General features: G+C 39.0%; 1 protein-coding gene across 1 annotated transcript in view; it reads left to right on the top strand.

The window, feature by feature from the left end:
• The window catches only part of pcgf3 (polycomb group ring finger 3), a 56,396-nt gene that overhangs the window by 5,971 nt on the left and 31,253 nt on the right, over positions 1–19,172 (top strand). Inside the window, exon 2 of the mRNA XM_088344560.1 lies at positions 16,759–16,868. Coding sequence (XP_088200686.1) covers positions 16,854–16,868 — 15 coding nt within the window. The 5' untranslated portion in view covers positions 16,759–16,853. The remainder of the gene's footprint in view (positions 1–16,758; positions 16,869–19,172) is intronic.

Genomic DNA, 19,172 nt, shown 5'->3' with positions numbered 1-19,172 from the left:
GTGTATCAATTAAAGGTAAAGTATGCGCTGAAAATAACAACCAAGTTCTAACTAACTGTTTAAACGTATTCCGATTTATTTAAAAACAAAAATCTATGTCAGACAGACATAAAATAAATCTATGTGCAAATTTTGGCTATGTTTTAGAGGTGAGTTAGCTCCTGAAATCACATTTTCCATGAAATTTATGAAGTCAAATTAATTAGTTTTGAGGATCTGTGTTAACTAATTTATTTAATCGGCTGTAGCACTGAATATAATGTATTCTGTTTGATAAACTAACCAATCCATAGAACAAATAGAATCTTTTTTTTTTTAACGAGACTTGTATACAGTGAAGAAAACACATATTTGAACACCCTGCTATTTTGCTATTTCTCACACTTAGATATCATGGAGGGTTCTGAACTTTTCATCGTAGGTGCATGTCCATGTTGAGAGAGATAAACTGAAAAGAAAAATCCAGAAATCACAATGCATGATTTTTTTTAACAATTTGTTTGTGTGATGCAGCTCCAAATAAGTAATTCAAACTCTGAGAAAACGAATGTTAATATTTGTTTGCTATTACAGAGGTCAAACGTTTCCTGTAGTTTTTCACCAGGTTTGCACACACTGCAGGAGGGATCTTGGCCCACTGCTCCACACAGATCTTCTCTAGATCAGCCAGGTTTCTGTGCTGTCGCTGAGATCACAGAATTTGAGTTGCCTCCAAAGATTTTCGATTGGGTTCAGGTATGGAGAATGGCTCGGCCATGCAAGAACCTTGATATGCTTCTTACAGAGCCTCTCCTTGGTTTTCCTAGCTGTGTGCTAGGGTCGTTGTAGTGTTTGAAGACCCAGCCACGACCTATCTTCAATGCTCTGACTGAGGGAATGAGGTTGTTCCCCAAAATCTCACAACACACGGCCCCAGTCTTTTTAATGCAGTTCACTCGTCTTGTCGCATGTGCAGAAAAATACACCCAAAGCATGAAGCTACCACCCCCATGCTTCACAGTAGGGATGGTGCTCTCCTCTCTCACCTATGATGACAATTTCAGACCCCTCCAGGATTTCGAAGTGGGAGATATAGGAAAATACCTGGGTGTTCAAATACTTATGTTCTCCACTCTACTGTGCTATCATTGATAAATTTAGAATGAGCAAAACCTAAAGCTTTTTATCTAGGTTATGACTTCTGCAGTTTTTCTTAAACAGTTACCAAAAATCTAGATTTGTAACACTTAAGTCGGCAGTGTTAATAACATATTGACAGATTTACGAACTCAGAAAAAAATCTCAAGGTAGAATAGAACACCCTTTATTTTCTTTACACAAAGTGTCAATGAAAATCAAAGCTGCCTGATTTAGTGCACATATATACATAAAATACAAAGTGACATAGAATTTAAAAAGTAACATAGAATTTAAAAGTAGTACAATTACCAATATGATAAATATATAATACACATACATGCATACACATATATACATACATACATATTAGGGCTGCAAAATTTTGTTGAAAAACCTAAATACGATTTTTCGGACCAGTGTAGTGCCTACAATGTGCATTTTCTGTGCTAGTTTTTTTTTGTGACTTCTTAACCCCTGGATGCACATGACCTACCAGTCCTACTTAACGTACTTACATCCATGATTGGTGTCGATAATTAGTGCGGGGAAAAAAATTAAAATTCTATTTCATCATGTCATACACGTTTTATGAGGAATACTTGCAATATGACAGTATTACAACTTTTTATTTCTAAAGATTTTGAAGAATAACAAACCATGGGGTCATTTTTGATCCCACTTATGCATCAAAGGGTAAATACTATTGACATGCTTTAGCCTGTCTGCGAGCCGAGCCGTCAGAATGTTGAAAAGCAAAGAGGCGTCTGTATGATGTCACCATTCACTGGTCCTTTTGGAGTCTCCAAATGGCCAATTTTGGACTCGCTTAGGCATACCCTTAGAAAAATGTGCAAAATACTAATGGGAAGGCTTCATGCTTTTGTCTCAGCTATTTTCCAGCTAAGATTCCCATGCTACACTCATCTTTCATGAAATTTGGAAAAAAGAATTCAGGCAAACACTATTTCTGTGTGTTCCAACCTAGATTGGTCATGTTAGTAGCTCTTGCAGTGATTATTTCAGTTTGGGACAATAATAATAATAATAATAATTTGAGAGTGTTTCCTTTCAAAATAAATCAAAACAGTCCAGATTCTCTGAACAGTTTAACAACAGCATTTAATTTACTTTGCGTAAGTCTTGGATTGGGATTTTAGGTTAATTTTACAGGATTATTTAGAGGTGAAATTTAAGTAAACGGCGCCCTCTTCTGCAGAGCTTTGTCGGTCGGGGTTTGCTGTCTATAAATCCTTGAAAAAAATCAGTGCTATGCGATTACACAATCGCACTACGTCACATCGGTGATTAGATTTTGGTTAATCATGCACCCCTAATATAAATATATATATATATATATATATATATATATATATATATAATGACCTCAGAACTGTGCCGCACACGTGCTAACCACCGCCGTGTGTAGTTTCTCCCCGTGCTTGCGTGGGTTTCCTCTGGACACTCCGGTTTCCTCCCACATTCCAAAAACATGCATGTAAGGTTAATTGGCCAGTTCAAATTGTCCCTAGGTGTGAATAAGTGAGCGAGTTTTCTGTCCCTGTGTTCCCTGCGACTGGCTGGCAACCAGTTCAGGGTGTCCCCTGCCCACTGCCCGGAGATGGCTGGGATGGGCTCCAGCACCCCCGCGACCCTACTGAGGATAAGCGGTACAGATAATGGATGGATATATATATATATATATATATATATATATATATATATATATATATATATATATATATACACACACACATGCAAATCTACCAAAACGTTGTCAGATCAAACTGATTTTAGATTAAAGAAACATGCCAGACTAGCAGAAGTTGTTTGTGATTTGTTCTTACCAGAAAATAAATGTCATATAAGTAAAAAACGTTGGTCAAAGGAGTAGATGCAACACAAAGACAAACATGTTGCATCATAACTTTTTTTTTTTTGTATTTGTAATTCTCAGCTGCCATCGCTGCCTTACTCTCTGATGCTTTCAACTGGCGCGTATCTTGTTTGGTAGTTGAAGCGAAACAACATGTTAATATTAGGGATGCACCAAAGTTAAAATTTGGAGCAGAAACTGAAATCCATAGTTGCTTAAAAGGCATAATATGGAACAATGAATAACTACCATATTACTAGCTGCTGATGTTGATTTTTTTTTTTTAATTCCTCTAAAGCAAAAAAATACTTTAAAGTGTTTTACCAAAAATCTCGTCTGACAACAAAGTACAAGTAAAACTGCTAAGTGAGCTTAAATACAAATAACACACGCAAGTGAATTTTACTTTGGTACTATAAAGTGGCTGGTTGTGATGAAAAATAGTCTTTCCCTTTTTATGGGAGAACGGAACTGATGACGAGGATAATGATGGTGGGGTTGTCAGTGCACTTTAATGCATCAGTCACGCTCACATATTCACCATAGTAAAATAAAAGTAGTAAATTAAATTCTCCTTACACCCATCTTACTTAGTGCTTGCCAATCGACTTAGTGGAAGAATGGATTGAATGTAACACAAAGAATGTGTTTACAAATTAAAACTGCTAAACCTGTAGATAGTCCGCTCAGCATTGTTATTATGTAAACATTAGCCAAAGTGTGGCTACAGGCTAACAAAAACGTGTAAGCGAAAGGACTTTTGAGAATGTGCTGATGGTCAAAGCTGGGTAGGACTCCCTTTTTGACAGCGTCCTCCTTTTTTTTCTTGTGCTAAAGAAGAAAATAACCAGCCGCATTGTGCACAAACATATATATTCAAGAAATCGTCCAATTGTATTCAGAAGCAGGATATTTGGAGCAGTACAATGGAACCATTTACGAGACTAGTGGCAAACAAACAACCCGTGTAAATAGTGTTTGTAAACAACTTAATTAAAAGTGGCAGCGCAGGAGCAACGTCATTATGCTTCAAGATTTCATGTCCTCATTTAACCTTTGACATTAGATAAGAGATGATTTCATTAACGTCACTCACTACAATCAACAAAGTGCTGTGATTTACTCATGGCTCCAAAAGTGTGCTGAATTGATGCGTTTTGTGTTTTGCTTATAAACTGCTTGTCAGAAGCATGGACTTACACTATATGTGCATGGATACAACTGTGGCATCTTTTGCCATGGGTAGGAATATAAAATGGAAATGTCCCACAGAAATCAATCAATACACAGGAGGCTGGTTTAGAGAGTAAAAAGGAGTTACTATGTATCATTTGTCTCTGTGATACAAAACACAGTTGTTTGTGGCACCAAAGATAGAAAAATATCAAAGATGAAGATACTGTTGTCGGCAGATCTGTAGAGAGGACTGTCTCCTAAAAATTCAAAAGTTGTAAAACAGTTCTTTATTATAAGTATAGAAAATAATGGCATGCATTCTGAACTTATTACAAATCAGCCATTTATTATTTGATCAGAGTGAAAACTCAAACATTCCATTTTAAAATATTACCGGGTTTGTGTCGGTGCTTAAAATCCTTAAAGGGCTTGATTTTACTGTTGTGTTTTCAAGGATTGAAAAGTGCTTGAATTTTGAGTGAATGTTTGTAAATGCTTGGAATTGTTGCCATGATTCACAACATGTCAGCTTAAAAATAATGCTAACACTGCTCTCTGGTGGCTTTCTTTGCCATTGCATTTCTTCTTCCATCGTGATCTATGGCAGCTGGCTTTAGCTTGTATGGCGGTGTCCTATGCACCGTCATCGCCCCAACAGGTCATTCTCAACATGGCACGATAAAATGTGTATAAGTGCAAGGATGAAGTATGAATAATGGACATTTATTAAAGGCCCTACAAAATTAAGGTAGTGCTTCCAAGTGGTAAATTGTAATGGGAAAAATGTCTTTCAACTGAAAATGTAAGCTCTATATTACCATCATTTTACCAAACCTTTTTACTGGGAGAGATTTGTCTCAAAAATATTTACACACGTATTGTTTAGATCTGCAAATATATCTGTCTCAGCCAAGATCTAAAAATCCTATGTCTTGAGGAATACACACGCAAGATGAAAGATCACGTATGTAAATCATTATTGGATCTGCAAGATGCATGATTCTCACTGGAAGAATGATTTTAATGGTATTGGTTACATTTAAAATTTTGATTCAAAAATGCTTTAATTTGGCCATTAAAAAGGTACGAGCCTTGATATTAGAATTTCATAAAAAGGAATACTTACATACTGTAAGCCATTATCAGAAAATAAATAACTAAATCACAATATTCAGTTTTTTCTCCAAGACAGGCCTGAACATGCATGAATACTCAAAAAATTAAACAAATAAACCAACCATTTCTACGGACTACTTGGGTACGATTTATTGGCGTTACATAAGCGGAATACCAGCAATAGTCTGATTTCAATAAACGTACAATATGTCTAACAGATGTCAATTTCCTACATATAGTTTCTCCTGGGTGATTACTTTTACAAAATTGAGGCTAGCAATTTGTCACAGACCAGAACGGACACAGGACTCAATTGCATGCGTTTCTCAGATTTTATTGAAAGAGAGTGAGATTTTAGGCTTGCTTGATTGCTTGATCCGAGGACTGGCGGAGAGCGGAATCGAGCAAGGCGGGGATGACACTTTTGTGTCGTAAGAAGGCAGGCGGGAATGGCACGTCGTTTGACCAGGGCTGGAGATCAGAGGCGATGTCGAGTTCGAAATAGTGGTCGTAGGCAGGCGGCAGGCAGAACAGGCGTAGTCAGGTTCAGAAACGGGTCGAAAACGGGGATCAGCCAGAAAACAGGTTTAACAGGGATGAAGTCGGACGAAAACGCTCACTGATTGAAAACACAACAGCTCGCAAACGATCTGACAAAGTTTGAACAGAAGACAGGGGCTTAAGAAGGGTGTGGCCAACCAATCAGCTTGTCCGGGCTGTTGGCTCCAATCAAGCTGCCACAGGTGTTCCAAATAGGGCAATCATGACAAAATTGGATGAAATCAAATCCTCACCCTACCTGTATCGAACTTGTAATTACTGATTTGTACAAGTAACATATATGTATGTGTATATTTAAATGTGTATATATATATATATATATATATATATATATATATATATTTGTGTGTATATATGTGTGTATGTATATATATGTAGATACATACACACACACACATATATATATACCGTATTTTCCGCACTATAAGGCGCACCTAAAAGTCTTAATTTTTTTCAAAAGCTGACCATGCGCCTTATAACACAGTGCGCCTTATATATGGCTCAATATTAAATTCGCAAGGTCTCGCAACTTACTCAACAGCCGCCGACTAGATTCTCCCCCGAGCGCGAAGTCGTCCGCGGTGTATGCTAGGATTTATATACCGGCGTTTCATTGGCTAACCAATGTGTCAATTATCATTTGAATCGATCACTATTGGCTGAAGTTATTCGGAGCCTCGGATTGGCTAGATGCCCAAAACAAGCCCTCCAATCGGCCGAGTTTAACAATGGTGTAGCAAGTCCGCGGTGTATGCTGGGATTTATATACCGGCGTTTCATTGGCTAACCAATGTGTCAATCATCATTTGAATCGATCACTATTGGCTGAAGTTATTCGGAGCCAAAACAAACCCTCCAATCGGCCGAGTTTAACAATGGCGTAGCAAGTCCGCAGTGTATGCTGGGATTTATATACCGGCGTTTCATTGGCTAACCAATGTGTCAATCATCATTTGAATCGATCACTATTGGCTGAAGTTATTCGGAGCCTCGGATTGGCTAGATGCCCAAAACAAACCCTCCAATCGGCCGAGTTTAACAATGGCGTAGCAAGTCCGCGGTGTATGCTGGGATTTATATACCGGCGTTTCATTGGCTAACCAATGTGTCAATCATCATTTGAATCGATCACTACTGGCTGAAGTTATTCGGAGCCTCGGATTGGATAGATGGCCAAACCAAACCCTGCAATTGGCCGAAAAAGATGTGTCAATCATCAATTAAATCGATCGCTATTGGCTGAAATTATTCAGAGCCTCCAATAGGCTAGATGACCAAAACAAATCTTGCAATTGGCCGAGTTTAGCAATGGCGTAGCAAGCTTAGCAAGCTTGCTAAAGTACACCATAGAGAAACATGTTTTATCAGTCTGTATTTGCAAATAATTTACTCTCCTGGATTTACTTCACTAACGGTTGTAAGAAGACCATGATTGCGTATCATTATTGAACGTGAGAACTTAGGTGAGTTATGCGGCTTTATGTTTTCCCGGTATCTTGTTTTAGAACTATCTTGATGTTGCTGTGATGAGTTGAGTGAATTCAACTCAATTCCAAGTGTTTATTGTCATATGCACAGTAAAGTTGCGAGCGAAAAAGAAAATAGAAACATAGAAATGTTTGGCATTTCTTGAATCCCAAGACTTGAACCTTCCGAATGATATTTGAAATGACGCATTTAAGTGACATCGTACGGACACCGCATTCGCACGTGTCTACGACACGTATTTGCTTCTTTGCAAGCTTTGGGAATGTTAAGGGGGTCATCAGTTGGACTGAATCATCGGACTGTTTTGTCCACGTTCCCATTGTAGCGCCTTATAATCCGGTGCGCCTTAACTATGGAAGATATAGGACCAAAAACTATTTTTTGGGGGTGCGCCCTATAACCCGGTGCGCCCTATAGTGCGGAAAATACGGTATATATATATATATATATATATATATATATATATATATATATATATTTATTTTATTTTTTTATATATATATTATATATATACACATGCGTCCTTATATTTGGGAATCAAATATCAAAATATACCGTTTACCAAATTGTTCGAAGTCCTTTAGCTCTCTTCTCACAATGCCGTGCCGACTCCTCCCATGGACGCGCCAACGAAGCCCCTTGGGCTCCACCATCTCGGAGAAGAGCGCCGCGATGTCTGGAACAACCAAAACAACACAGAGCGTTTCTACGTCATCATTGCCTTTTTGCGTCTCGGTGTGCTGATTAGCTTATCAGCCTTACAGTCCCGTTCCTGCCGTTCCTGTAAACAAAATTTTCTACTAGGGTGCCCTGACATTGCACCACAGCCCAGCCAGTGAATATCTTTTGCATTAAATGTAATTTGTATTCGATCGTATGAAATCCTTTATAGTCAAATGTATAAAATCCTTCAATATGTGTGTGTGTGTGTGTGTGTGTGTGTGTGTGTGTGTGTGTGTGTGTATGTATGCGTGTACACACATATATATATATATATATATACACACATTGTATACACACAATGAGTGTAGTGGATGCTGGCTAGCTCCCCCAAATTGTCGTAGTTTTCTGGGCTGCTACGTGCTTCGGTACCAGACTTGTAATTTAAAGAAAATGAGCATTTAATAGAAAAAATAACATCTATCGGTCATAGTAGTCAGTCAAGCCGGTTGTAAGTTGGATGTTACTTGTAACAGATTCAACCCCGCTTTTGTTTTGTTTTCGGGGGAAAAAAAGCTCGAGTTAAGTTTAGGAATTAGGTAGTGTTTTTATTTGCTTAGACAGTGTTTTCCAAAATGTAGTTAATGGGGGATTTGTGTTTTTGTTAACTTATGGCCGAGGTGTCAACCATGCGGCCCGTGGGTCAGAGCAGGCCCGCCAACAGATTGAATCCAGCCTGCCAAAAAATGTAGTGGTATTCCTTTTCTCTTTCTCTCTCTTTCTCGGTGTCTCTACGGCTCTCTTTTTATTTTCTTTTGCAAGGTTCACACTGCAGAGGTCTATGCTCACTTCCAAATTTTTGGGGTGAAATCCGATGTTTTGTAAGATTGTTCACGTTTCCAACTAAATTCGACTTGTATGCGAATTGATCTTCCTGTGTGAATGCTACCACTGTCACGCATGCGCATTAGAGGACATGGACGTGACACGCAATGCAGTCATTTTACAGAAGCACTCATTGATATTAACAGCGGAGAGTTGCCCCCCCAAATATTAATAAAACTGCTTTCCCCCATTGAATGCTTGTCCGTGTGGTTGGATTTGAATGTAAATATTGTTGTCTACCACTAGAGAACACTATCGCTTTAAGAATGAACTCGAGCAACATGTCGTGAATCCGCGATGCGATGTTGGCTCTTCTGTGAATTACAAAATCAACATATGTTTAGGGCGGCACGGCAGTGTTTTTTTGTGTGTGTGCTTTTTTATTTAACTCATTGGAGATCACATGCGTCTTTATACTGGATTTTCTTTTTGTGTTTATTTTTTTTTTGTGCCCAAACAATATGTCTTGAGGTTTTCAGCCTTCCCAAGAACTTTGTATTCGAGATTAGTTTTGGCAGTTGGTAACCTTGCCATAATTGAATCAAAAGCAATTGTTTCATCTTTAAGCCAATGCACAAGTTCATTAGCACTGGCGTGAATCTAGATTTCTTTGGATTTTGTGTAATAGAGAAGCGAACATCCAGGGCCAGGAGGCAGTCTATAGTACAAGCTAAATATCTATTGGACAATTATGTCTTACATTTGTAGTTTGTGTGGACTCATTTTAAATAATTTTAGCTTTCAATCATTAGGTATTCTATTGTGTCTGTCTTGTATTAAAGATTACATGATGTTGAATTTAAATGGTTTTACAGGACACTCACACTTTGTTTCTACTATTTAGTGAAATATTTCCAAAAGTTTTAGTCTGTTCCACCATGAACCTAACATCTACTGTAGTTGTATAAGAAGTGGGATGGCATCCATCGGTGCATGAATGGAAAATTTGAACAATAAACATTGATCTGTCAAGTCTTATGGGTTTATTTAAGTCCCACTCACATAGTGAGTGTTGAAGGGGCTTGCAGCAAGTATTATCTGCCCTAAAGTCATTTTAATTGTTTTGACCCTCAGTCCCCCACCTGACACTCTATGTCACAGTAACCGGTCTCACCACCCCCTGGGGCTCAGCTGATTAACACAGCAGGAACATCATCATTAACAGCTCAACAGGTCGCGGTAGTGTGACAGTTTTGGGGGTTATTGTTATTACACTATTTTTCATTGCTCCATTTCTGATGCTGTTAAATTTTAGGACAGGGGCGATTTTAGGTTCAGAGTTTTGGGGGTGCTGAGTACCCGGATTGTCTGGTTGGTCATTATAATTTTTTTTCACTTCCCATTTGTGAACATCACATTACACATCAAACTGATCCACTGGGTAGCGCTGACAACCATATACATCATTTTGTGTATTTCTCACCTAAACCTGGTGTTCTTTATTACAGAAATGTTTTGTGTGGGAGGATGACCACACACACAGCTTACACATACGCAACAATCAACCTAGGCTGATCATTGTTGCATTAGATTAAATGCAGCTAAAATGAGGACTGATTTCTGTTGATAACAAATTAATGGTTTACGCTAGGGATGGCACGGCGGATGGGTGGTTAGCGTGCAGCCCCACGGTGCAGAGGTTCAGGGTTCAAGTCCAGCTACCTCAGCCTCCCCGTGTGGAGTTTGCATGTTCTCCCCGTGCTTGCGCGAGTTTTCCTCCGGGCACTTCGATTTCCTCCAAAAACATGCATGTCAGGTTAATTTATTGATCCAAATTGTACCTGGGTCTGAATGAGGGAGTGAATTGTCTTTCTGTGTGCCCTGCGACTGGCCGGCAACCAGTTCAGAGTGTCCCCTGCCCACTGCCCGGCTGGGATGGGCTCAAGCGACCCTACTGAAGATAAGCGGTGCAGATAATGGATGAATGGTATTGGGTGGTAAAATAGTTGTGTGTAACATACTCTCACCCTTATACACGAGAGCCTCCACAGACTCCTCCGCTATGCCGCATGTGACACTCGCAGAGCAAAAGAGGTGCGGTGCTAGGAATCCGATGGCCTGAACAATTTTAATGCAATGTTGCGTTCTTCACATTTTTTTTAAACGTTATTATTTAGCGTTTTTCATCATTTTTAAGCTTATCCTGTCCTTCATTCAGGAAAAGAGTTTTAAAAATGCTAAAATATTTGGGGGTGCTTGAGCATGGGCTTGTTATACACCCATGCTTGTAATTATTGCCTATCTAACCCAATATTGTTTTTTGTATTTTTTTTCTTATGTCTTTTAGTACATGTTTATCCTGAAGTGCAATGTCTAATCTTGTTTTGACCAATATACACTATGTTGTAATAGATGACAAGAAAGACTATTCAATTAATAAGTGTACAGTAATCTATCTTAACAGAAACGCATAGGTAGCATTTTGTCTTTTCATTTGAAAGCACATCCACTCTATGGGAATTAGCTTTGTATTCCGCCATAAACTCATGAGATGCATTTTAAATGACGTAATATAATGAAAAGCAGTGGATCGTTTCATATTAAGTCGGGGAATTGTGGTTTGTTGACTCATCTTCAAGGACAGGGTAAATGATAAATAACTTTGCATTTTCGTATCTCATACTTATATTGCTGCACCGTTAAAGTACTCGAATGGCGTCTATAAATACATTCAGAAAATGTTACCTAGAATAACAGTTATAGTAGCTCTTGGTGAATAGTATCATGAAAATGGGAAAAATAAGTGCTGTCTCGACATTAATTCTAGATGAATAAGAAACCATTTGGAATCATGACTGTTCATATTTGACCAGATTGCATTAAAAAGTCATTAACCTTCACAATACCAATAATTCATGCCTCGTAGTTTTCCCCAATATACAGTCAACAACAACTATTTTAATGCAGAACATTAAAAAATACGGGACAGTTTAATTAATCAATGATGAGCAAATAAATCAGTTCTGTTCTTTTTGCGGTGTTGCATAGCCATCATTGGATTAGTTTCATTTGTTGTCATACCATTAGGATTGTTGTATATTTGCATGTTGATTTTTTTTTTTGCTTGCAAATAAATTAATGTCAAGTCATGTTTATTTATATAGCCCATAATCACAAGGGGTCTCTAAAGGCTACACAGACCACAGATTATTGCAAACCACAGACTATCATTACACCATCCGCTGATCTAAAACCTTCATGAGGGCAAGGAAAAACTCAACAACCGCAACATGAGGAAAATGAAAAAACCTTGAGAACGGGGACCGCACATGAGATAATCCCCCTTCCAGGATGACAATGGAAGACAACGTGTTCACTGGTGATGACAAAAGTAAAATCTGCAGGACAAAGTAAAAAAAAAAGTGCAAATAATTGACAAACAGTATTTTTTCAAATCGAGATGTCTGGCTTAGTAATTTTGTTTTGAGTTCTCTTCCATGATTGGTTTGTTATGTCAAATAAGTTGCAAAAGAATGCTAAAAACCGTGAATCTGCTTTATAGGATCTAGAGTTATGAACTGTAACCATTCCCAGTCATTAGTTGGTGTGGGTAGCTGTGTGAACCTGGTGATACCATACACACCTCGATACACAAGGCACTTTACAATTGTACATCCATAAGATTAAAAGCCATTTACAGTATGCAATGCGATACAGTACAAAATCATAACTTATTAGTTTCTTTTCGAATTAGAATTGTCTTTATTGTCATTAATAAGAACATAGTGAACTATGTCTACATCAAGATTAGACTTTGCACTCCAGGTTTGCATGTCATAAAGGCAATTGTGTCATGAAGAAGTAGTGCAATGACATTTTGTAGCAACATAACTCCAAAAAGGATATGAATACATTAGTATGGCAGAGTAAACACATTAGATATTCGACAAAATACAAATTTCCTTTTATCTCAAATAAGCTCAAGGAAAAAAGTCCTAATGTTTGCTTTAAGATTACAACAGTATGAAAAGTTCAAAGCGCGATACTGCCTAGGTCGCATATTGAAATAATTAAGAATAATAAAAGGCCGAAATAATTAAGAATAAAAGACCAACTTGATTTTTCAAATGTATCTTACCAAGTATACCTTGCTTTTATTATTTTTGTTTGTTTTCACACAAACCCATCAAACTTTCATGTTTTTATTTTCTTTTATTTTGTAAACTGATCAGTTATTTCTTTTAAATTTATAATCATTGAATAGCATGACAGGAACTCTAAAGGAAAATATATCTTTTCTCAGGAGCAGCTTGCATTTTTAGTATATGCTGCAGGTCCCTGAAAATAGTTTAAACACATCAATAAATTCTACTAAGGTACAATCTAAGTGAACATGGTTGACAAATTATTTGAGTGACGAAAACAACCAGCTTGACCCGTCCCACTAAACGGCAACCACTTGAAATAAGATATAAAAATGAACTTGCTGCTTTGGCAGATTTTTTTCATCAAAGGTGGCATATGGTGGCAATCCATCGCTAGTGTTGCGATGTCCTATAGCTAGCTTGCGAGATACTTGCTGCAGCAAATTCTCATACGTAGAAAATCGATCCAATACCCTTTTTTTAGTCATCTTGATAAACGTTGTATCACTATTCTGAACCCACTCTTAGTCGTTAGTTAATAGGAAAACATCATATTTTGAAATAATTTTAATTTTGCTTACCCACACGTTAGCCAATAAAGAATCGTGCTATTCGGTTTGGGAGTTAAAATGAATCATTAGAAGTTTGATTTCCATTTATTTCACCATTCTTTTCAAGTTATCTCCTCAGTTTTTGTCAAACACCAGAAGTTTGCAACCCTTAATTCTGCTGTACTCAGTTTTTATGTTAGCTATGTTATTATTTTCAATGGATTTCCCGTTCATTCATCCATGGTATTGAATCTGTTGTATTGTTTCGGAATCTTGGAAGAAGAAATGCTAAGAGCAAATGGTCTTCATTTTGGGATGAGTGGCTCCGGTGGGACTCACTAGAAGCTCTTAGCACAAGTGCTATTGGGTCAGCTACTGCTGGCAGAAAATAGTTTACTAGAATCACTTTGAATATCGAATAAGATCCTTTATAATTCTCTGGGAAAGTCTGGGGAAAAAGGAGGCTTTCAGATAAAAATATTTCACCTTAGGCAGAGCGATAAGAACTTTGAGATTGTGTTTAAATGGTAACTATTTACTATTGTTTGTCCTCATTTGAACTAGTGGTTTGCTCCAAGGCAAGATACAAATATCTTTATTGATCTCTGTTGTAGCAGTTCCTTTTTTGTGTTGTTTTCTGTTGGATTGATAAATGTATACATGTTAGCAATTAGACATAGAAGAAGTGAGAATCCCTTTTTATCTATATATGCATGTGTGTTGTCGGGTTTGCAAATGTGTGAATAGTTTCACTTGGGTCTGAGTCAGAGTGAATGTGCATGTGTGTTTTTGATACGATGCCAATAGTTCCCTACAAGAAGAAGCTTTCCTTCACCAACCGCCTGTGGCTGAGCATACAGCAAGCCTTCTTCAGTGAGTTTGTTTGTGTGTTTCTCCAGATGGATGCCAAACTACAGCGAAGCGAAACACTCCAATTGCCACAGGCGCAGCAACAGGAACCCCTTTGTGTGTCTCTGTGTGGTTTTGGCACTATTAGATTCAGTTCATCTTAGACTTTATAATTCAACCACAATAGATTTTGTCAATTTGAGTTGTGCAATATCGTGTCTGACTAGAGTAAGGATCATATTGAAATAATCCTGCATGCTATGTTGACCCCCTGCAAAGGAATTCTTTTTTTTTTAAATTATGGAAGATCCATCCATTCATTATCATCACCAATATCCTCAATAAGGTCATATGGGAGCTGGAGCCCATATCAGCTGTCCTCAGGCAGTGGGCAGGGGACACCCTAACTAATTGCCAGCCAGTCGCAGGGCACACAGGGACAGACAACCCACTCGCTCATTCACACCTAGGGACAATTTGGACCAGCCAATTAACCTGACATGCATGTTTTTGGAATGTGGGTGGAAATCGGAGTCGCTGGAGGAAACCCACGCAAGCACGGGGAGAGCATGCAAACTCCGCACAGCTGGATTTGATCCGATGACCTCAGAACTGTGCCACGGACGCGCTAACCACTCTTCCACTTTGCCGCAAATATTGAGGATTTAATGAATAAAAACAGAACAAGAACATCTTTCCCTCTGTCCTCCTGCAGCAAAGTACGTTTCTTCCTCTTGGAGTTCGTAGCTTGGCCATTGTAAGTTTGTGCTAGGGGTGGCCGGATTGATCCTAATATTTATCAATTATTATTATCAATTTTAAGCAAGTACTTGTATAGGATATACTATTGTCCTCAGAGATAAAATTACTGTTACTTAAGAAAAATATTACTCACCTCCACAATCTTTTTCAAAACGCAGCTGCTCTGTGCAGAATTATATAGTGTACGGTATTTTTACTTTAGAACTTAGATTTCTAAATGTGCAATAGAGTGTATGCATGTTGACTGTGTTATCTTTGTATTTTCTTTAAATTGCTGATTTTTGGGTTTCTCACTTGACTTTTGTTCTGAAAAAGTTGTAATGGAAATATATTTTAGATATACTTACTTTTAAATTTTACATTAATGAATACTGTAACGGGACAGTATGTAATATTTGACCATTAGATGTCGCTGGGCAGCACGGCGGCGCAGTGGTTAGCGAGTGTGCGGCACAGTTGTAAGGTCTTGGGAACCTCCTGTGTGGGTTCAAATCCAGCTACCGGACTTCCTGTGCGGAGTTTGTATGTTCTCCCCGTGCTTGCGTGGGTTTCCTCCGGGCACTCCGCTTTCCTCCCACATTCCTAAAACATGCATGTCAGGTGGATTGGCCGGTCCAAATTGTCCCTAGGTGTGAATGGGCGAGCGAGTTGTCTGTCCCTGTGTGCCCTGCGATTGGCTGGCAACCAGTTCAGGGTGTCCCCTGCCCACTGCCCAATGATTGCTGGGATGGGCTCCAGCACCCCCGCGACCCTACTGAGGATAAGCGGTGCAGCTAATGAGATGAGATGAGATGTCGCTGTATTGTGAAAAATACAAACCTAGTAGATGCAAAGTGGCCAAACCGCACTTTTTTTCTTTTAACCTTTGTCCTGCGTTTCACAAGCTTTCTTCTTTTTTTTGGGTCACCCTTAGAAGCAAGATGACGGAGTATCATTTAAGGTCCCTGTATGTGAGCCTCATGTTATGTCAAATACATGCAAATTTAACCAGGAGTATAAAGAATAAATGTATGTTTATATGAATAGTTTATGTAGTTCTGAACACATTTTTTAAAAATCATTTAAAAAAATTTTTTTATGTTGAATAATATATTTTTTTTTACTACCATGCACAGACTAATACACATCGTCCCTTTAAACCTTCTGGTTGTAAAAATACAGTAATCCAAAAATGATTTAATCTGAAGGTTTTTGTGTTGGCCATGGGTAACATAGATTTAAGAGGAGCAGGATTAAAATTGAATTGGATAATGAGAATTTGAATAGACCAGAGGAACCAGATTGTCAAAATTCAAACTGTGTGGTTTCCAATCCAGTTAAATTGATAGATCAGTTAAATCTGAAACTACACCGTTTAAACACAGCATGTTAAATTCTGCCCATATTTAATGGGTTTATATTGGTATGTGACAATGATCCGGTATCGCATTGTGACAATCCTGGGTTATAATTTTACCATTAATAAGCATGTTTCATGAAAATGAAATCCAACTCTCCACCACCCCAAGAAAAGAAAAGGGAGAATCTGAGAACCCCTGAATCACAAGCAATTACTATCAGGGTCTAAACAGTTTCTTATTGTTTTGTTATTGACGATGTAAAAATTGAAATCGTTTTCTTCTTCTTTGCTCAGGCTCGAATGAAAGGGTCTCCATGATGTGGAGCTAACGCCACCAACTGCGCGACTGCAGGAAGCGACGTGGACGCCGCCACATCCACAGCCCACGCATGGCGGTTTTAGGGGTGAGAAAGACTTCACCTGCAAAATCATCAAAATCTTCTTTATTGTCATTGATAGTGATGTTGGGAAAATTGTTTAAAACAAGATTTGATAGATAGATAGATACTTTATTCATCCCCTAAGGGAAATTCACATTTCCAGCAGCATCCCTGAGCTGAGAACAATACAATAATAAAGCCAAAAGAAAACAATATACAAATACCCAGTGTGACGTGCAAATGCCCACTTTAGCATGTTATATAGATTAACTAAATAGTGCTACACAGAACACATAATGCAGTAAGATCCAATGTAGGTGGTGTGGTTTAATGTGGGCCTTTACTCTGCCGGGTGGAGTTAAAGAGCCTCATGGCATGAGGAAGAAAAGATCTCTTCAGTCTGTCCGTAGTACAAGACAGTGACAGCAGTCTGTCACTGAAACTGCTCTTCTGTCCGGAGATAATGCTGTGAAGCGGATGCGATGGATTGTCCATGATTGACCTCAGCTTTTTCAGTGCCTGTCTCTCAGCTGCTGTTGTTAGGCTGTCCAGCTCTTTGCCCACAACAGAGCTCGCTTTCCTAGCCAGTTTATTGAGACGAGAGGCATCCTTCTTCTTGACGCTGCCTCCCCAACACGCTGCCGCATAGAAGAGGGCGCTTGCCACTACTGTCTCATAGAATATTTTCAGGAGCTTTTTGCAGATGTTGAAGGAGGCCAGCCTTCTGAGGAAGTAAAGTCGGCTTTGCCCTTTCCTACATAGAGCTTCTGTGTTGGCAGTCCAGTCCAGTTTGTTGTCCAGCTGCACACCCAGGTATTTGTAGGTCTGGACAAATTCTACACATTCTCCCTTGATGGTTACAGGAACCGGGTGAGTTCTGGTTCTCCTGAAGTCCACCACCATCTCTCTGGTCTTGGTGGTGTTTAGGTGCAGGTGGTTTGCGTCGCTCCATCGGACAAAGTCCTGAATCAATTTCCTGTACTCCTCCTCCTGCCCGTTTCTGATACATCCCACGATCGCAGTGTCATCGGCAAACTTTTGCACATGGCAGGACTCAGAGTTGTACTTAAAGTCCGATGTATATAGAATGAATAGGAACGGAGAGAGAACGGTCCCCTGCGGAGATCCTGTGCTGCTAACCACGGAGTCCGATGTACAGCCCCCCTGTTTCACATACTGCGGTCTGCCTGTCAGGTAGTCAGTAATCCATTCTACAAGGTGTGAGCTAACTCCCATCTCTGTCAATTTCCTACTCAGTAGCAGAGGCTGTATGGTATTGAAGGCACTAGAGAAGTCCAAAAATGTAATCCTCACAGCCCCCTTCGCCCTATCCAGGTGAGAGAGGGATCGGTGTAACATGTATAATATAGCATCCTCCACTCCCACCTTCTCCTGGTAAGCAAATTGCAGTGGGTCGATGGCGTGACGGACCTGTAGCCTCAGGTGGTGCAGCAGCAGCCGCTCCATGGTCTTCATCACATGTGATGTCAGGGCGACTGGCCTGAAGTCGTTGAGTTCCTCTGGTCTTGATTTCTTTGGGACTGGGATGATGCAGGATGTTTTCCACAGCTGAGGGACATGGCACTCCAGGTTAAACACTCAATACTGTCTCTAAAGAGAAGGTAAAAAGAATGTCAGCATAAATAGGAAAATATATTTTGACAATGTAGTGCTTAGAGACTGGTCTGATAACTTTTATTTTTTTACTCAGCATTACCAGGTGGATACATACAGGACTGTCTCAGAAAATTAGAATGTTGTGATAAAGTTCTTTATTTTCTGTAATGCAATTAAAAAAACAAAAATGTCATACATTCTGGATTCATTACACATCAACTGAACTATTTCAAGCCTTTTATTATTTTAATATTGCTGAATTTGGCTTACAGCTTAAGAAAACTCAAAAATCCTATCTCAAAATATTAGAATATCATGAAAAAGTATACAAGTAGGCTATTCTACTAATCACCTGAATCATCTAATTAACTCGAAACACCTTGCGAGGGTTTCCTGAGCCTTAAAAACACTCAGCTTGGTTCAGTAAACTAAATCACAAGTATGGGGAAGACTGCTGATCTGACTGCTGTCCAGAGGACCATCATTGATACCCTCCATCAGGAGGGTAAGACACAAAAAGAAATTTCTCAAAGAGCAGGCTGTTCACAGAGTGCAGTTTCAAAGCATATCCACAAAAAGTCTGTTGGAAGGGAAAAATGTGGCCGGAAACGCTGCACAACCAAGAGAGATGACCGCAGCCTTAACAAAATTGTGAAGAAGAGCCGCTTCCAGAATTTGGGGGAGCTTCAAAGACAGTGGGCTGAAGCTGGA

The sequence above is a fragment of the Urocampus carinirostris genome, chromosome 9 (assembly GCF_059441175.1).
Source record: "Urocampus carinirostris isolate Australia breed hairy pipefish chromosome 9, RoL_Ucar_1.0, whole genome shotgun sequence".
NCBI classification, from domain to species: domain Eukaryota; kingdom Metazoa; phylum Chordata; class Actinopteri; order Syngnathiformes; family Syngnathidae; genus Urocampus; species Urocampus carinirostris.
The sequence above is the reverse complement of the archived record's forward strand: the minus strand, read 5'-3'. Positions and strand labels throughout refer to the sequence as shown.